Source organism: Chiloscyllium plagiosum, chromosome 3 (genome assembly GCF_004010195.1).
Source record: "Chiloscyllium plagiosum isolate BGI_BamShark_2017 chromosome 3, ASM401019v2, whole genome shotgun sequence".
In the NCBI taxonomy this organism is placed as follows: Eukaryota; Metazoa; Chordata; class Chondrichthyes; order Orectolobiformes; family Hemiscylliidae; genus Chiloscyllium; species Chiloscyllium plagiosum.
The window spans coordinates 121,054,813-121,074,690 of record NC_057712.1 but is presented as its reverse complement, the minus strand read 5'-3'; the positions used below and the strand labels follow the sequence as shown (position 1 = coordinate 121,074,690).

The following is a 19,878-nucleotide window of genomic DNA, read 5'->3' as shown; positions in this document are numbered from 1 at the left end:
TCCCAAGCACTGAGGATGTCACCTAGACAGGGGACGAAACGTCTGCAACACAAATTCCCAGCTCGGCGAATAGAACCACAACAACGAGCACCCGAGCTACAAATCTTCTCACAAACTTTGGCATACTCCTGATTTGTTTATTCACATGAAAGTCCAGTTTTCCACTTGCTGCAGAAACTTAGCTTAAGGATTTCAGAATTTTGATTTCTCATCTTTTAAGTGCCATCATCTGTACATTAAGCTTTAATAACACCTTGACCTTAAATTCAAAATTTAAATCAGCATTCTCATCTCTCTACAGTGGTTGCACGACCTGTGCCTTAATGTTTAGCTTGGTGTGTTTTCTCAACTTAAAAAAACAAGCAATTCAAAACATCAAGGTTCACTTGGTCTTCTAACCTTCTAGGAGAAAGTGAGGTCTGCAGATGCTGGAGATCAAAGTTGAAACTTTATTGCTGGAACAGCACAGCAGGTCAGGCAGCATCCAGGGAACAGGAGATTCGACGTTTCGGGCACAGGCCCTTCTTCAGGAATGAAGGGCCTGTGCCCGAAACGTCGAATCTCCTGTTCCCTGGATGCTGCCTGACCTGCTGTGCTGTTTCAGCAATAAAGTTTCAACTTCTAACCTTCTAACAGAGTTTGTTTCTTTGACGCTGTCACAGACTCTGACTTCTTAAACATTGAGGGAAGTAGGTAGCCACTAGCAGCTATTAGGCAAGACTTCTCCCTGTTGCTCCAAAGGCAATAATTAAGCAAAACTAACAAGGACAACATTTTAACACAATTCCTGTAACTGCAGACAGTGCTGCAATTGCATTCCAGAGAATAACATTCCTGTGGCCAATCAAAAATGTTTGAACATCCATCTGTGTACATATTCTTCTAATCTATTCATAGAACTCCTTTTAAAAAGCCCAATTGTCATTGCATCAATCTCTTCTGGTTTGTTACATGTGACAGCCTTAGTTTCTAATCCTGCTGGTACCAAAGAGTTTATCTAATTTATTTTAAGAAAACCTGTTCTCTTGACTCGTTTACCTGCTTTTGGCTGTTTCAGGAGATTAAATAAATTGAGCTCCAAACAATCCATGGTTCACCACACAGAGTAAGTTAAGTTAGTTGACTGTGCCTCTTATTGTTACATTGCTATTCATGCTTTATTCTTTTAAATGACAATTCTATCACCCAACATTTTAGGAAGTTTTTGTTAAGTATGCTTAGACTATTGTTATACACTTAATGGTAAGGTTCTGGAATGATTATGAACAAAGACACCTTGAAGTGCAGGTTCATAGTTCATTGAAAGTGGTGTCACAGATAGACAGGATCGTAAAGAAGGCATTTGCTAACTTTGCCTTTATTGGTCAGTGCATTGGGTATAGGAGTTGGGAGGTCATGTTGTGGCTGTACGAGATACTGGTTAAGCTACTTTTGGAAGACCGTGTGTAATTCTGGTCTCCCTGATATAGGAAGGATTCAGAGAAGAGTTACAAGGATGTTGTTACAGTTGGAGCATTTGAGGTTGAACAAGCTATAACTATTTTCCCTGGAGCATTGGAGGCTGGGGGGTGACATAAGAGGTTGATAAAACCATGAGGGGAATGGATAGGCTGAATAGCCAAGGCCTTTTCCCTGGGGTGGGAGATTGTAAAGCTAGAGGGCATAGATTTAAGGTAAGAAGAGAAAGATTTAAAAGGGACCTAAGGGGCAACATTTTCACTGAGCTGCATGGATGGAATGAGCTGCCAGAGGAAGTGGTGGAGGCTGATACAATTACTTGTAAAAGGCATCTGGATGGGTATATGAATAGGGTTGAGAGGAATATGGGCCAAATGCTGACAAATGGGACTAGATTAATTTACGGTATCTGGTCAGCATGGATGAGTTGGACCAAAGGGACTATTTCCATGCTGTTCAGCTCTGTGATTCAGATTAATTTGTCAGAGTTACAAAAAAGCTTACAATATATTGTGCAATTTTGCTTCTCTGGGCAGTTTACTCTGCAGCATTGACCAAGGTCTGATCAAGATGTTTTGTCAGTGGTTCTCCATGGATGACTTCAATATTGGATTAGGATAGGTAGGTGAATGTTTTTGACCAGTGCTGTAGTTCTCTATGACTCGATTGGATTTACCACTTCCTTTCACTGCCTCCCTAGGAGGTAAATAACCCTCGGTTGGGAGTAGCACAACCACGTTCACTATCTCAACCTGAATAGGTGACTTTGTTTCTCAACAAGGAAAAAGGTAAGTAAGAAACAGATACTACACACACTTGTTACTGAAGGTGGTGGCAGTGATTGAGAGTTCAGCAAAGGTGCAAGACACAGCAAGAAAACACAATAGTTTACTAAATGAATTGCCATTAGCCCTTCAAATTAATCTCGTTGGAATGAACTAATTATTTCTTAAATTACTTTTAAGGGTGCAGGCGACAGCTTTTTGGGCGCTCTGGCATTCTACATGGCTTATTATCCTTGCATGGAATTGGAAGAAATGAGCAGAAGGGCCTGTGACATCGCTTCAGTGAGTGTTCAATCACAAGGAACTCAAGCTAGCTACCCCCACAGAGCACAGCTCCCCCAGGAACTCTTTTAGAAGAAAACAAAATGAAGGAACAGACCATTCAATTTGGTTCTAGCCATTGCTCATTTTATTGATTTTTAAAAAAATAACTGTTAAGTGTAAATAAAAGTGTAAAAATGATTGTTCTCTCCTCCTACATTCTTGTCAGCTTTTGAAATATCACCATCACGTTTTGCATTATCCTGAAACTAGAGGTGCTACTCATTATTTCCTGGAAATCCCATTCAGTTCCAGAATTGTCCTTGCACAAAATCAGTTCATTTCAACTTCGTATATCAGATTGACCGGATTTTCTTCTTTTCAAAGAAAAGCACGTGCTTGTTCACTGCAAAAGAAACAAATAAAAGCATAGTTACAATACAGGGGGCCAACTGAGCAGCTGCCTGATAGTTCTGTATGGTCAGGTACCTAACGAGATTAAGGGCTTCTCATTTGAGGAACATTGCCAGGGATATAGCAGAAAAACCTTTTTCACTGACTTACCCTTAATTGCCAATGCAGAACATCAAACTCAGAGTCATGCAGCATGGAAACAGTTCAAAATGTCCATGCCAACCAGTCATCCCAATCTGACCTAGTCACATTTGGCCCATATCCCTCTTAAACCTTCCTATTCATATACCCATCCTGATGCCTTTTAAATGTAATTGCACCAGCCTCCACTACTTCCTCTGGTAGCTCATTCCATACACATACCACCCTCTGCGTGAAAAAGCTGCTCCTTTGGTCCCTTTTAAATCTTTCCCCTATCACCTTAAAACTTATGCTCTCTAGTTCTGGACTCCCCCCATCCTGGAAAAATACTTCACATTTATCGAAATTAAACTCCATTTGTCATTCCTTTGGCCCATCTGATCAAGACCCCATTGTGCTCTGAGGTAACCTTCTTCACTATCCACGAGATCACCAATTTTGCTGTCATCTGCAAATTTTCTAACCATGCCTCCTATAGTCACATCCAAATCATTTATATATGATGAAAAGCAGTGGACCCAGTAGTAATCCTCGTGGCACACCTCTGTTCACAGGCCCTTAGTCCGTAAAGCAACCCTCCACCACCACCATCCTGTATCTCCTACCTTCAAGCCAATTTTGTATCTAATTGGCTAGCTCCCCTGAATCCAGGTGATCTAACCTTGCAGCCTACCATGCAGAACCTTTTCAAATGCCTTGCTGAAGCCCCGTATAGATGACATCTACTGTTCTACCGTCATCAATCTTCTTTGCCACTCTTCAAAAAAAATCAAGTTAGTGAGACACAATTTCCCTAAGCCCTGTTGAATATCCCTAATCAGTCCTTCCAAGTACATTAATTCTGTCCCTCAGGATCCTCTCCAACAACATATCTACCACTGATGTACAGCTCACTGGTCCATAGTTCCCTGGCTTTTCCATAAAGTCTTTCTTAAATAATGGCACCACATTAGCCAACCTCCAGTCTTCTGGAACCTCACCCATGGCTGTCGAGGATACAAATATCCCAGCAACCTCTTTGCTAGTTTCCCACAAAGTTCTGGGAGGTTGTTCTTACAATTATTACATTCTTGAAAACTACATTTAGAGCAAATTTATAGACTCAATTCTGTGGCAAGTATAATGGCAATTTTTTAAAAATTCATGTTTGGATGCAAATTCATTGGAGAGGCCATTGTGTAGCACCCACTCAAATCCGATAGACCAATCGCCCTTAAGGTGAGGGCGAGCTACCATTTTCAACTGCTGTAGTTCATGTAGTGTAGGTACACCCACAGTGCTGCTAAAGAAGTCATCATCATAGGAGGTCTACAACATGGACACAGGTCCTTCAGTCCATGCCATCCAGTTTTCACAATTAAATTAGTCCTATTTGCCTGTGTTTGGCCCATACCCCTCCAATTCTGTCCATGCACATAAATGTTTCTTAAATGACAAAATTGTACTTTCTTTCACCATTACCTCTGACAACCCTATGTGTGAATAAATTGCCCCTCTGGACCTTTTATCTCTCTCCTCTCACCTTCAACCTGTGCCCTCTGGTTTTAGACTCTCCTAACATGGGGAAAAGTTGTTGACTATCTACTTTATGTATAAAGTTAAAAATCACAATACCAGGTTATAGTCCAACAGGTTTATTTAGAAGCAGTAGCTTTCATTACAACTACCTGGTGGAGCAGTGCTGAGTATAAGATCATACTCCACAACCACCTGATGAAGGAACAACACTCCGAAAGCTAAGTGCCTCTAAATAAACTTGGTGTTATGTGATTTTTAACTTTGTACACCCCAGTCCACATCATACTTTATGTATGCCTCTTATGATTTTGTAGACCTCTGTAAGGTCACCCCTTAGTCTCCTACCTGCCAGGGCTATAAGTTCCAACCTCTCCATACAACTCAAACCTTCCAGTCCAGGTAGCAAACTAGTAAATCTTTTCTGCACTCTTCCTAGTTTAATAAAATCCTTTGAGGTGGAGCAACTAGAATTGCATGCAGTCCTCCAAATGTGGCCTCACCAATGTCTTGTACAGCTACAAGACGTCCCAACACCTATTCTTAATGTTCTGATTGATGGAAGCAGGCATGTCGAAAGCCTTCTTCACTACCCTGTCTACCTGTGACTCTATTTTCGAGGAGCTATGAACCTGATCCCTAGATATTTTAGAGCTCAGATGCACTGTTCCATGGGAAGCGTGATTCCTAGGCAAATCCTCTATTAGAATGGTGATCTTGAAGGAAGTTATCAAGAAGCAGTCAGGTGTTGCTCTGCAGTTTTGACATGGGTACACAAATGTGACATGTATTGAACTGGCAGAACCCCAAGTGCACATGACCTGCCTTCATCCCAACTGCGTGTGCATCAGGGCAAGCAATAGTGATTACACCCTCCTATATACTGAAAACAAATCTTATTTATAGTGCCAACACCACTCAAACATCACCAGTCCTCTAATATACTGCCATTTCATTTTCACTGCTGCAGCAAATAGACAGGGAAAGTGGTCACATTTTTTTTCTTAATTATTCACAGGACATGGGCATCACTGGCTGGGCCAGTATTTATTGTCCATCCCTAATGCCCAGAGTTGGAGCAGTTTTTGTTATGGTCAAAAAAAAAAGGCTACATCATGCTTGCATGATTGTGATTGAAAAGCTTTGCAAGTCAATACTGGCGAAGGAAGTTCTTGCTGATTTATATTAAGCTTAATTAATTATACACAATGTTGTACGTCAGTATGAATTTATTTTGTTTACTTTTAACACAGACACACTAAAAATAACCACATCATGACTCCAACGGAAAAGTAGACAAGACAAATATAGCACGGTGTATGAGCATTCAAAGAACCTTATGTAAGAGCACCGATGCAGTTTTATTTTCTCAAACATTGGGGGTAAGAAAGCAAGAACCAAATGAAATGTATACGAAGAGTATCAAAGTGAGTAATTCCCTGAAACCCGATTAGCAAGCTGACAGCTTCAGCACTGAAAAGAAGTTTAAATGTTTCCAAGCACTGCAAAGTAAAGATTTTCAAAACTGCTTCAAGCCAAACGCTCTGCATGGAAGAGTATTAAAAGTTCATTTTTCAATAATATGACACTGAAAGCCCTTGGGTCTTTCATGTCTTAACAAGTGAAGGGAGACATTGTTTCCCAGCCCAGATACAAAGTACAACATAGAATGTAAATGTTTTCTCAGCCCTCCTCATGTCCAAATTTTCTTTGGAACCGCACCTCTCATTTAAAAGTTTCAAACACATGATGTAAGTGGCATGAGGGTTTTTTTTGAAAAGGAAACACACCCAAACCAATGTCCTGCCACTACTGTTGTCCAATTGTTTCCATGAGTGGATACATATTTAGTGAAGGATTAGAATATTATGTGATCACATAGCAACAGATTATCAGAATGCTTTTCAATGACATAGTAACCAATAATTGGAGGATTAGATCCAGGACTGAGAAGGCATAGAAATTATAGGCCAGCTAAGGCACAAGAGATTTGGCAAGGTTGAATGTTATTTATTTTAGTGCAAGGAAAATGACAAACAGGGCAGATGAGATGAAAGTTCAAATTAAAACATGGGGTATGATGTCATTGCTGACACCAAGAAATGAGGCAGAATTGGCAACTCAGTATTCCAGAAAAGAAGGTGTGCAGGTGAAACAGGGAAGAAGGTACCATAGGTTCCCTATCAGTCTGCAAGAAATAAAAGTGCAGATATGCCGGAAAATATCAAAGAAATGTGAAAGTAAGAGGGTAGTGATAGTCACAGGAGAGACGTCAGAGGATTGGAGGACAGCCAGTGTGTTACCACTGTTCAAGAAGGTAGCAAAGGATAAGCAGGAAATTATAGGCCAGTCAGTCTAATGTCAGTGGGGAAAAGTTTTGGAAGCAATTTAAGGACAGAATTAATCTGGAAGATGTTGTGAAACTTGAAAGGGTTCAGAAAGGATTTACAAGGATGTTGCCAGGGTTGGAGGATCTGAGCTATAGGGAGAGGATGAACAGGTTGGGGCTGTTTTCCCTGGAACGTTGGAGGCTGAGGGGTGACCTTATAGAGGTTTACAAAATTATGAGGGGCATGGATAGGGTAAATAGGCAAAGTCTTTTCCCTGGGGTCAGGGAGTCCAGAACTAGAGGGATAGGTTTAGGGTGAGAGGGGAAAGATATAAAAGAAACCTAAGGGGAAACTTTTTCACGCAGAGGGTGGTACATGTATGGAATGAGCTGCCAGAGGATGTGGTGAGGCTGGTTCAATTGCAACATTCAAGAGGCATTTGGATGGGTATATGAATAGGAAGGGTTTGGAGGGATATGGGCTGGGTGCTGGCAGGTGGGACTAGATTGGGTTGTGATATCTGGTCAGCATGAACGGGTTGGACCAAAGGGTCTGTTTCCATGCTGTATATCTCTATGACTTGGAGAGTCAGCATGGTTTTTTTTTAAAGAAGAGATCATGTCTGACCCACTTGATTGAATTTTTCAGAGGGAATGAGGTGTATAGAATGAGGGCAACATATCTACTTTGACTTCAGCAAGACATTCGATCAAGTCCCATACGGGAGACTAACAGTGAAGGTGAGAGTCCATGGGATTCACGGAAATTTTGCTAAATGGATCCAGAATTGCCTGAGTGGCAGGAAGCAGAAAGTAATGGTCGATGGGTGTATGACTTGAAACTTGTGTCTACTGGTGTCCCATGGGTGTCAATACTGGGGCCCCTGATGTTTGCAGTTTATATAAACAAGTTAGACTTGAACTGGGGAAGATCGATCAGTAAGTTCACTGACAATATAAAAAAAATGATGGGGTGGTAATTAGTGAGGAGGACAGCCTTAGATGGGCTGGTCAAATGGGCTGAGTCAGTGGCAAATAGAATTCAATCTGGATAAATGTAGGGTGATGCATTTGGGCAGGGCAAACAAGGAACGAGAATACACAGTGAATGGTAGAACGCTGGGGTCAATAATCAGAGGGACATTCAACACAGACACACACAAACCATCGGTCCCTTTAAGTGGCAGGAAAGGTAGATAAAGTGGTTCAGGCAGCAGATGGGATAGTTGACTTTATAGCTAAGGCATAGACTTTAAGAGCAAGGAGATTTTATTGGAATGATGTACAACGTTGGTTAGGCCATAACTAGAGTATTGTGTGCTGTTCTGGAATACACATTATGTGAGGTATAGGATTTCACTTGAGAGGATGCAAAGAGATTGCCTGGTCTGAATAGGTTTAGTTACGAAGAGGCATTGAATAGACTACTGTTGTTTTCCTTGAAGCAGATGAGACTAAGTGAGGACACAATTGAGATATGTAAAATTATGAGGGACATTCACAGAGTAGACAGGAAAAATCCTTCCCACTCAGTAAAGGGATCAGTCATAGATTTCGAGAAGATATGTGGAAACATCCTTCTCAGATGGTGGTAGGAATATAGAACTCATTGCCTGTTACAGTGGTAGAGGCAGAAAACCTTAGAACATTTAGGAAATATTTAGATGTACACTTGCAATGCTAAGACATACAAAGATATGGCCTAAGGGCTGGAAAATGGGAATAGAATAGTGAAGTGATTGTTTTTGACAAGAGTAGACTTGACAGAATGAAGAGCCCTTTTTCTGTGCTATGGAACACTATGATTCTAAAACAGATAATAAATCATCATCTTACAGTGAGATGTGTCAAACAATCAATATAGAAAAATTGTTCTCTGACATCTCCATGATCCGTGTTCTTCATCTAAATGACGTGATTAAAAGCATACATGAGTTTGTGCTGTCAAAACGAACAAAACTATTTTCACAGAATGACAGATAATGGCAGAGTACATGAAGAATTGTAAACCACTATTTTCCCACCATATTTGTTGTACCTGAAATGATATAACACTATCGTTTAATCTGTGAAAGATCCTCACATCCAAAATGATTTTGAATAATTCTACTTTTAATGGTGAGTGTTCACAGCACAAACCCTGCCAGCCTCACACACCAAGATTATAAAGATCCTGGTGTGAGTAAGAAATCACCATGCACTCAGCTGCAGGTTGGTAAAAATGCTTATTTAATATTAGAGTTTAGAAGAAAAAAATACTTGCAATTATATAGTACGTCTTCTCTAGTAAAGCATTTGAAGAGAATCAGGTTCCATGGGAACTTCATTAAATAAAATCTGACACCAAGTCAAGTCAGGAAATAGTAGGAAGGGTGACCAAAAAGCTTGATATGTCATAAGTGTCTGAGTAGGATCTTTCCAAGGAGACAGTAAGAAGTGGAAAGTTTTAGGGATGTGATTTCAGGGCTTAGGTCAGCTGCCAATAATGAATGCAAGAGCCCAAATTGGAGGACTTTAAACAATCATGGATTGCTGCTGGCACATTATCAGAGAGTTGCACAGGGGAGTATATCTGGCCTGGTTCACAAGATCTAACATTTGAAACCAATCAAAAGTTGTACTTTTTTTGACGGGGAAGGGAAAACAGCTATGTCGTAATGTCAATTTAATAATCAGTTTGCTGAAATTCAAGTCCAGTTATGAAACCAAAATAATACTGCGAAGTAATGTTTTGTTTAGACCTTAGTTTGCTTTTCTGTTTAATCCACAGCAAGGACTCTCACATGCATACATACATTGATCACACATATTCAGTATGTGTAACACTTTTCAGTCGATGTGCCAAGCAGTACAACAGAAAACTGCTAAATTCGCCCCCTAGGGCAAGCTGTGCCGAAACTAGCAGACGGTGGAAGGAAGCCCAGAACCAATCTCCTGAGTGCCACAGATGAAGGGGAAGTGAATATCACACTGCTTTAGAGAATCAGCCTGCAAATGTCATTCTCAGGCCAGCACTGTTGTAGCTACCAGGAGAAATTTTCACACATGTGTAATGAGGCTGGGAGACTATAAAATATATTATCAGAGAGAATAATTGAAGCAGAAATGTAGGTAGCTGAAGGAATATGGGATAAATGGGTTATGAGTAGAAGGCAAAGAGATAGGATTAGGACTACTGTTTTTGAAAAGGAAATAACCAACATGGACTACTTGGCCGAACAACCTAATGTGCTATCATTTTTGTTTAATGGGTCACCCCATTTTCGATTGACAATACGTTGTGCATCCCTATCACTATGAATAGAGGACAAAAAAGATGTATCTTTCTGTATAACATTCTGTTTGCTGTTCTAGATCATATTTAGATCAATTCATTACTTAGATTGCAATCCACCACCTTCTCAAAGGTAATAAGGCCTGGGTATAAATGCTAGCCTAATCAATGATTAACCCACATCCCTTGAAAGAATTTTTAAAAATTGAATAGTTAATTTTTATTCTGTTTCACAAAGGGAGCCAAAACTATACATGTATTTCAAGTGAAACAAGGTGAGAAAGGTGTAATCATAACAAGATGCAAAGACAGAACATAAATATACTATAAATAAGCATAACATTTTAATGGTTATAAGTAAGCAATGGGCAATTAGAGTTATCATATGAGATTAATGGATAAGAGTTAATAACACCTGTAATGAAGACACCAGCACGGGACACATTCACCTGCAGCAGTTGCAAATAGCACATTCCAATTTACCTATCGGATCATGTTTTCTCAGAATGAGTTTGTCCCGTAGTCGGCTCCTCTTTGCATTGAAGCAGTAGCCACTTCCAGCTGCACTCACCATCCTCACGAGGATGGACCTGTCAAAATTTAACAAAACGTTACTGAGCTCCAGCTCTGCCAGTAAACCATTCAGATCTACATTTTTCAATGATCATAACCACCTATATTTCTTTAACACTCTCACAACATTGTCTCTGGCCTTTAAATTATAGTGGTCATTGAATGATTAGGGGAATGGAACAGCTAAGCAAAAGGATTCTTATAAAATAGGAAAAGATGGACAATACTAAGTGACAGGGTGACGTTCGTGTGGAATTGGCAAGAGGGTTCATTTATGTAGCAACTTATCACATATTCTGGATATTCCAGAGTGCATTTAACCAACGTATTAGATTTAAAACACAGTTACTGATGTAATACAGATTCAGGGCTGAAAGGAATGGCCAGCAACATGGAATTGAAGAGCAAAGGCTGAGCCACTGTTGCAAAATCTTATTTTGAGAACCAGTGTAGCTCAGTGAGGTCAGAGACAATTCGACCATGGGCTGTGACGTTTTGCACAAATTGTAAATTACGTGTCATAGAAGCAAATTAAAAGATTCGCAGTATCAAATGTGAATGTGAAAATGCAGGCACATTACACGGAGGATGAGCTCGTTAACGCCAACGTCAGAAATGATTATGCTATTCCTAGAAATCAAAGCACTTTGATACTTGCCTTTATCCATTCACAGGATGTGGGCATTGCTGGGGAAACTAACATTTATTGCCTATCCTTAACTTGCCTACATTAGCTACTTTCTTGCTAATACAGTCCCTGTACATTCTGGTTTTCATAGCAGTTCTGAGTGGCCGGTAGACCATTTTTTGAATGCAACGGAGAGAGTCAACCAGATTGCTGTGTGTCACATGTAAACCAGATTCAGTAAAAACAGCAGATCTCCTTCTCCAACGAACCGGTTGTATTTTTAACAATGAGTCAGTTGTTTTATTGTCACTGATGATTTATGTAGTGATAGTTTCCTATTCCTGATTTATTTCTTTAAATTTAATTTTCACATCTCTCTTCGTGGGATGTGAACTCATGCCTCCAGATTATGTGTTCAGCAACTTAACTTAACAGTTATTTTACAATACCCTTAATGAGACCGATTCATCTACTCAAGCCACAATCAACTAACTTGATTGAGATTTCCAAATATTCTTCTTCCTCTGGGACTTTATAAGAAAAATTCTGTCTAATAAACAACTCCTCCAAAAGGTTAAAATAAAATTGTCAGCATTCTTGAATTAGGTGCAGCCAATACAACATGTTTAGATATGATCAAGAGCAATATACAGCCTGTGCCAGCATCTGAAAGGAAATTATTTAAAACAGGACTCTCATGTCTCCTTCATCTTTTTTGCTTCACATTTCAACTTCAGTTTGAACTTAAATCCAGGCGGGATTTAAGTAAATTCGGGGAGTTGGAATTGTTTTCCTTTTTACAGAAGTTTGAAAGGAGATGTAGTCGAGATATTCATGAGGGGCTTGGGCAGAGTAGATAGGGAGAAACTGTTCCTGTTGATGGAAAGAATGAGAATGGGAGATACAGATTTAAGATAACTGGCAAAAGAAGAAATGGTGACAGAAGGAAAACATTTTCATGCAACGAGTGGTTAGGATCTGGAATGTACTGTCCAGGATTGTTGAGGAAGTAAATTCAATCAAAGCATTCAAAAGGGAATTATTCATTTATTATGATCTGAAAAGAAAGAATGTGCAGGGTTATGGGGAGAAGGCAAGAGAATGGCCCTCAGTGAACGACTCATTCATAGACACAGTGCAGGCACAACAGGGCCAATGGCTCTCTGTACGTTGTAACGATTCAGAGATTCCTTGAATTGGCAGTTCTTCAGACATGACCTTGGACAGTATTGACAGATTATTTAGTTGTGAGGGGCATCACTGTAGAACAAAACCTCATCCTAACATGACAGTCAACTAGCAGGAATCAGTAGATAACATTCAGGAGAGGAACACTAGCTTATGTTAATTCTCTCTGGCTTACACCACTCCTAGCACACCAACAGACATTTCACTGGATATAAGCTCACATTCAACAGGAATCATATCTGCAATATTCCATTTTGTGTCGCGTCATTATCCTGGCCCTAACAGATGATTTAACAAGGAAACAAAGGAGTGATACCAAAAAACATTAACCTTTCAGATGGTGAAAAAAGATTTTGTCAGGACATTTCCCATCGTAGCATTAAGGTATTCCACATATCTTACCAGGAAGTGCTAAAAATACAACCAAATGCAAATAATCTGCAGCCATCAGGACTGGATGAAGTACAACAGCTTGGGGATATTGACTAAAAGATCATTGCAGCTGATTACTGCCCTTCATGGTCAATCTGAAAGAAAAACAAGTCCTCTGCCCGAGTTGGAACACTACCATTTATTAAACCCACAACACACTAAAACCTAAAAATGATGCTGTTATGTTGTATAAATGCTTCATAATGCCTCTAAAGATAGCACTGAAGTCTTTATGCATTTGTGCTACTTTATGTATTTATGACAGTATAATCACTAAGCACAAACATTAATGTTTTGAAATATTCCAGGCGCAGTTGGTCTACCATTTCTAATCAGTATGGTGGCACGCTTGACCAGTGCTGTTGGGAATAGTCTCAACAAGCATCTCCTCTATCCTGGTCCACTCTAACCATCTGCAGGAAACAGGGCACCACATTTACTGGGATACTGAATTTGGTACCACAGCAACTCAGCGTCCAGGCAGCTGCTGCTGATGTCATTGCTAGCAGCACTGCAGGTAACTGTTTGCATCAAAGAACAGGGCCATGCGTCACAGTGAGTAATGCAAAAAAAAATTTCACAAATGCAATAAAATGTGTTTTTCAATTGCTTTGAAGCAATCCAATTAAAATTTCAAGCTCCTGAATTGCTCGGTGTCCCATGCTGACACTTGTCTACCGCTACTCACTACCTCCTCAGCTCTCCTCATCCTGCTCACTCTCTTCTCCCTCATAGTTTACCAGTCACTGAGAGAAAGGTAACAGGGCACAGAATGGGAGGGAGGCAACTGGCATCGAGCGAGGGACTGAGAGAGATAGAGTGGAGACAGTGGGATGGACAGGAGGGTGAGGGGAGCGGGGTCAGGGATTGAGGGGAGTGAGTGAGGGATACCAACTTGCAGTTTCAGGTGTACATTGATGAAATGCTGAAGGCGTACCACCTTCCTGTACTAGTCCAGCAGCTGGAAGAGGAGCTCTGACCTAACAGCATTTCACAGCCTTACAGTCTTTACCACAGTGAAGGCACAAGAAGCAAAATCATGTAAAGTTCAGCACTTCCCAGGTATTCTTGAAATCACACACCAACTTCACTCAGCACGTACCACTATCATCACTGTGTCTACAGCTTGAAACCTCTACCCAACACCACACCACCATGGGAGCAACAGCAAACCCAGGATTCAAGCAGTCCAAGGACAGAGCTCCCATCACCATCCAAGGGGAAGGTGGAGTGGACAGTAAGTGCAGCCTTGCCAGCATCACCCACATGCCAAGAACATATTAAATAGGACCAATATATTTGACTTTACTGGTCATACAAAATGGCAACTGAGGCTTAGGTTTGACAGCTGAAAAGTCAGTCTTGAGAATAAGAAACTCTTTTTACTTAAAAACCAACTTTCCTAAACTCCAACATGGGCTAGATGGATCAAAAGGGCTTTTCTGATCTTACACTATATTCATGCCATGACTGAGCAAAGATCTTTCCAATACTTCTAAGGAAATGTCATCAATGTCAAAGTCTCCACTGAATGCAAGAGTTTAGAGTGATAACTAAGTTTAACAAACAGATACTTTGGACCCAGTTACAATAATAAAACGCTGCAATGGGGTAACTTCTGGAAAATGTATATAGGGCTGAAGATAATAAGCCATTGAGTAAAATACTTCCACATATCAGTTTTGGATGAACAGAAGATACTGAACGGATTTGATCCAACAAAGTAACTCCCTTTGTGCATCGAGAGAGGTTGGCACAATTATCAACTCGTGTCATTTGAATATTCTAGAACTCAAATTGCATCAAAGAGGAGACAAACCTGAAAAATGCTTCTTTAGACAGTATTGTTGCATCAAGTTAATTTCTTTCTGTTCATTCGTGGGATATGAGCATCAATGGCAATTAATGGGCTGGGTTGGGGGGGGGGGGTGCAAAACAGTTTTTAATTGTTCATTCCTTTTTACCCATGGAAAGATAGTAGTGATCCACCTTCTTGACAACTGAGTGGCTTGTTAGGCCATTTGGAAGGAGAGTTAAAGGCCAACTATGTTGCCATGGCTTTGATGTCACGCATCAGTCAAACTGGGTAAGGATGGCAAATTTCCTTCTCTAAAGGACATTAGTGAGTCAGACACTGATTCCGGTAGTTGCTCAGTCACCATTACAGATTCCAGTTTTTATTCCAGAAATACTTATTAACTGAATTTAAATTCCCCAGCTGCTGTGATGGGAATTGAACTCATGAAGTCATTTCTGAACAATGCAAACATGGAGATAATAGGAGCCTGTTCCTGGATCATTAGTTCAGGCCTTTGGATTACTAATCCAGTAATGCAACCATTGTGTCATCAATCCCTACAATGAAAACACAACCCATTTAAGAAAAAAAATGCCTCCTATGTGGTGTAATTTCAATGTTCTAATTCAAACTTCTAACAATTTGACTTTTCTTTGTTAATGAAAAGTGTTTTCAAAATGCCAACACCCAGTCCAAAAGCCATAGTCAGGATAGAATTGGATTGCTGACTATAGGATCAGACTTCTACTGTATTTTAATAAGCGATTAAACTATAGATATAACTGGTAGTTTTACTAGTTCAACACTTGACTTAGGTCAAAACATATAAAGAATTAATAAAAATACTTTTGGCAGTAGTGGGTTGGTGCACATATCAAGAATTTAATGCTTTAAATGAATCTCTTAGTCCATTTTGGACATCATCATAGATTCTAGTCAGCAGGTGAGCAGAAGGACAGCATTTGAAACTCGACACGAGGAACTTGGCTCAGGCAGTGGGGTAGTCGAGGAAACAGAAAAGCTGAATTGGTGTGCTGTAAGGATCTGAGATCACCTCAATGACTCTTTACACAGCTGTTCTACAAGTGAAAGGGAAAAAGATAAAACAGCTACTCACACATTTACTAGCAGCAGTTACTCAATATCACTAACAGCTGAGGAACAAGAATATTGACCTTACTCCCACCCAAAGTACTAGGAACAATGTATGATCATCTTTTTCCTTCAAAGTGAAATGACTCAAAAAAGTAATTCAGAAAATAGAAGTACCACTGATAAAAAGACGTCAATAAATGCGAAGCAAAGATTGTTAGGAGGGGGACAAACTGTACACAGTGAGTAATGCAAATAGTTACTGTTGAAATGGAAACAACAGGTATCCAGCAAGACGATTACAGTGATACAGCTCTGACGCACATAAAGTGAACCATTTCAAATAGTGACAGACACAGAAAAGACCAAACCCTTCAAACCACAATTGTTCTAAGCAGGGAAGTGCAACAAGTCTCCTTGTGTTCCTGTCCAGCCCTAACCCTACCTACTGGTGCCTTTTCAAGTTGGGTAACAACAGAAAAAAAAAACGTTTCTGCTCAGATGAAAGAATGTTTTGAAACTAAGTTCTTGCAGACTCTTCAGTAAAAACCAATGAGATCAACATTCCCCCAGAATGATGTGATTCACAAGCCTGGCCCTTCAATTAACAGGTATTATGAAAATTCAGTTTGCACTGTCAACCTTTCAACAAGAATAGCTTATCAACACCAAGAGTTTGAAATCAAACTTAAGCAAACAGAAACTCAAGTGAAAAAGCTGCATTTTACATTAATGTTGTTTTAATTTCAATTGCTGAATCAAAGCTAATTTGCAACATTTACACTGCCTCACCCAGCTTTGTTATCCTGGCTCAGTTTTAAAATAGATCTGCGAATCAGGTGCCAGACTTAGAAGCATTACCAGAGAAAGTGTGGATCTCCCTCCTCACACTACGAAGACAGAGAGAGTGGATCCAGCACCCCTCTCTATAAAGATGTAGGTACTTCAGAGTGGAGAAAAAAATAACTAAATGAGCATCACAGCGAGCCCCAGCAGTGGAGTCTCAGTAGTGAGTCCAGAATACATGGTTGCCGAAGTAACTCCAGAGAATAATTATAACCTTAAGGGCATCCTATGTTTCCTATTCTCTACTGGTGTAGGCCAGCTGTATCTTTATATCCTCTGACTCAACAGCCCCATCAGTCTTCAGGGAGAATCATAACCTGCCCAATATGCTAACTGTCTGATATCTATACACTGTAAGAGGACACTGAGCAACTACAGATTCCCTGGTTTCCCTGGACAAGTTGGCTGTGCCCATACGCAGTACAGACTTGAAGCCATTACACTCTACAATGTGCTTACCAGAACCCAGTAACTGCTACTCAAAAAACCATCAACATCCATCCACTTTACCTTTAGTCTTGTGGTACAACAATAACCAAATCTTTGGCTCGTCAAACCATTTGGTTCATCTACAACAGATCCAGGCATGAAGAAAGGGAATGGCAGAAATGGGGAGCTCTGAACATTTTTCTACATTGAACGTCATTTGCTACTAACCCGATCAATATGTTCAAATCCTACTTAAGCCGAGCCTATTCAGTTTCAGAATCTATAACTTCTGAAGGTTTTAGAAGTCTCCATTGTAGTATTCACAAATTTAAAACCTATAAACCTTGTGACAACCAACATTTATAGAGTCAAGAAGGAAAATTGGTCCCAAAGAAAGGCTGCTTGTGATTCCACTTGGAAATTATTTTTAAGAATTTGTTCTTGGGATGTGGGTGTTGCTGACGAGGAGAGCATTTGTTGTCCATTCTGAAGTGACGGAGGGTAGTTCAGAGTCATCCACATTATTCTGGGTCTGGAGTCACATGTAGGCCAGACCAAGTGAGGATGGCAGTATCCTTCCTTAAATGACATTAGTGAACCAGATGAATAGCAATCAACAGCAGCTACACAGTTGCTATTGTCCAGCTTTTCTAATCCAGAGTTTTAAATTTCACTATCTACCACGATGGGGTTCGAGCCATGTCCCCAGAGCATTAGCGTGAGGTTCTGGACTGCTAACCCAGTGACATTATCACTACGCCACTACCTCCTTCTGTCATCAGCTTCTGGGTTTCAACATTCATCCAACTAACTATTGCAGGACACCAGCCCTTTATTTCCACTTATTCTCAGTATCATCTTTTCCTAGGAATGTGTATCAAAGATCTTACTGAAATACAAATACCACTTTGCTACCATTGCCTCATCCTTTCTGAACACAGTGAGCCACTTCAAATGGTTTTATTTCTGTTCAGTTACTTTAGGACAATAAGACCTTATCTTCAATGATGGCTTCCATTAACATTACCCCATAATGGATGTCCAATTCAGGGGCTTGGGGTCATGTTTGCTCCCTTCATTGAGACATGGTAATTTACAACAATATTTCTCCAGTTCCAAGGCATCTCTTTCCCATGGCGTGACGTCTAGAAGTTTTATGTCTGCAATTCTGCATTTTCTTCAATGCTTGCCTCAACAACCTTCAAATATTACATTCAGCCCCTGACTTTTATTTACCTGAAGGTGATGGGATTGCTAACTATTCTGATAGCCGTGAGATTTATCCTAAAAACCCTCTGAAGTTTCCTTTCCAAAAAAAGATCCATTTCCTATTTTGTGAAAACTCAAGCAAACAAAGTATTGAGCATTTTTAGAGCATAGCAATAGTATTAAAAACACAAGCAGTGACTTACTTTGACTTGCTCTTGGCAACTGCGATTATCCAACACATTCAATTTGGAAAAAAAAAGAAAAAAAGATGAACATTAGTTTACTTAAATACTCAGCTTCACAGCATTACAGTCTAATTTAAATGATTCAATAATAACAGCCATTTAGTTGATCTCAGGAAACATGCCCCACTCCACAAATCTATTGTCAACAAATCTCAGGAAAATTCTATTTATTTCATTATATTTTAAAAGCATCCACAGTTAATTAGCACAATTCCCTGGTGCATTTTACACTCTCGCAACATTAATCACATAATGAATGAGTCCTTTTGAAATAAATCTGTTGGAGTTGCCTTTTGGCTCGAAAAACACTCAATAAACTGGAATTAAATTTGCGGACGGGTGCAGCCATGAGATACTTAACACAGAAGATCAGCATCACCTAGTGATAGGAAGAGAGTCCTGCAACAGAACAGTGATGAAGTGACCAACACATTTAGTGTCTGGTCAAGGAAGTTTGGCCAGGGCAGAAAATGAACATTTTACTGAAAGTACTGCAGGTGAGAGAGGTTATGCAGGATCAGAGAATATTAAAATATACTTCCGTGTGCTATTCAACCTTAACAGATAAAGAATAACTTAGTTACTATATAGACATAGGCTGACAGCATGCTGTATTATTGGCTACTTGTTTCAGTGTAGATAAAAGGACAACGCAAAGCTACCCAGGAATAGATAAAAATAGACAATAAAAGCTTGGTACAAATAGATAAAAAGAATAAAGAAGCCAGAGCAAGCACTGTCTCCTACACGTCAAGCAAGGCTGTGAAATCAATAATGAGAAACAGGGAAATGGCACAGATTTGGACCACGTTTTCTGTATCCGTCTTCACAGCAGAAACACAAAATACACACCAAGAATTGTAGAAAAGCACAGGGTAAATGAGAGGGAGAAACTTATAACAATCACAACCATTAAAGAAAAAAAAACTGGGATGAAGGCTAAAAAATCTCTAAACCCGATGGTCCGCATCTTTGGGTCATAAAGGAGATGGCTTAGTTGGAATCTTCCAAAACCTCCTAGATTCTGGAAAAGTCTCAGCAGGTTGGAAATCCACACTTAACATGGAATAGTGGAAGACAGGAAAGACATAAAGCAGTTGGTCAATCTCTATCTTTGGGAAAATGCTAGAATCCATTATTGAGATGGGAGTGGCAGAACATTTGGAAAAACCAGGCAGAGTCAACATGATTTTGAGAGAAGAAATAATGTATGACAAAGTTGCTAGAGCTCTATGACAACGTAACAAATAGGAGAGAGACA

At 39.9% G+C, this 19,878-nt stretch overlaps 2 protein-coding genes across 9 annotated transcripts in view; one reads left to right on the top strand and one right to left on the bottom strand.

Moving 5' to 3' along the window:
- The window catches only part of rbks (ribokinase), a 158,722-nt gene extending 156,012 nt beyond the window's left edge, over positions 1-2,710 (top strand). For all 6 annotated transcript variants that reach the window (XM_043687233.1, XM_043687228.1, XM_043687229.1 and 3 more), the window contains one exon: positions 2,424-2,710. In XM_043687233.1, coding sequence (XP_043543168.1) covers positions 2,424-2,597 — 174 coding nt within the window. In that variant the 3' untranslated portion in view covers positions 2,598-2,710. The remainder of the gene's footprint in view (positions 1-2,423) is intronic.
- Positions 2,630-19,878, bottom strand: part of mrpl33 (mitochondrial ribosomal protein L33) — a 40,211-nt gene continuing 22,962 nt past the window's right edge. For all 3 annotated transcript variants that reach the window (XM_043687235.1, XM_043687234.1, XM_043687236.1), the window contains exons 2-4: positions 18,576-18,594; positions 10,661-10,767; positions 2,630-2,910 (exon numbers count right to left, since the gene is read on the bottom strand). In XM_043687235.1, the coding sequence (XP_043543170.1) occupies positions 2,861-2,910; positions 10,661-10,767; positions 18,576-18,594 (176 nt within the window). In that variant the 3' untranslated portion in view covers positions 2,630-2,860. The remainder of the gene's footprint in view (positions 2,911-10,660; positions 10,768-18,575; positions 18,595-19,878) is intronic.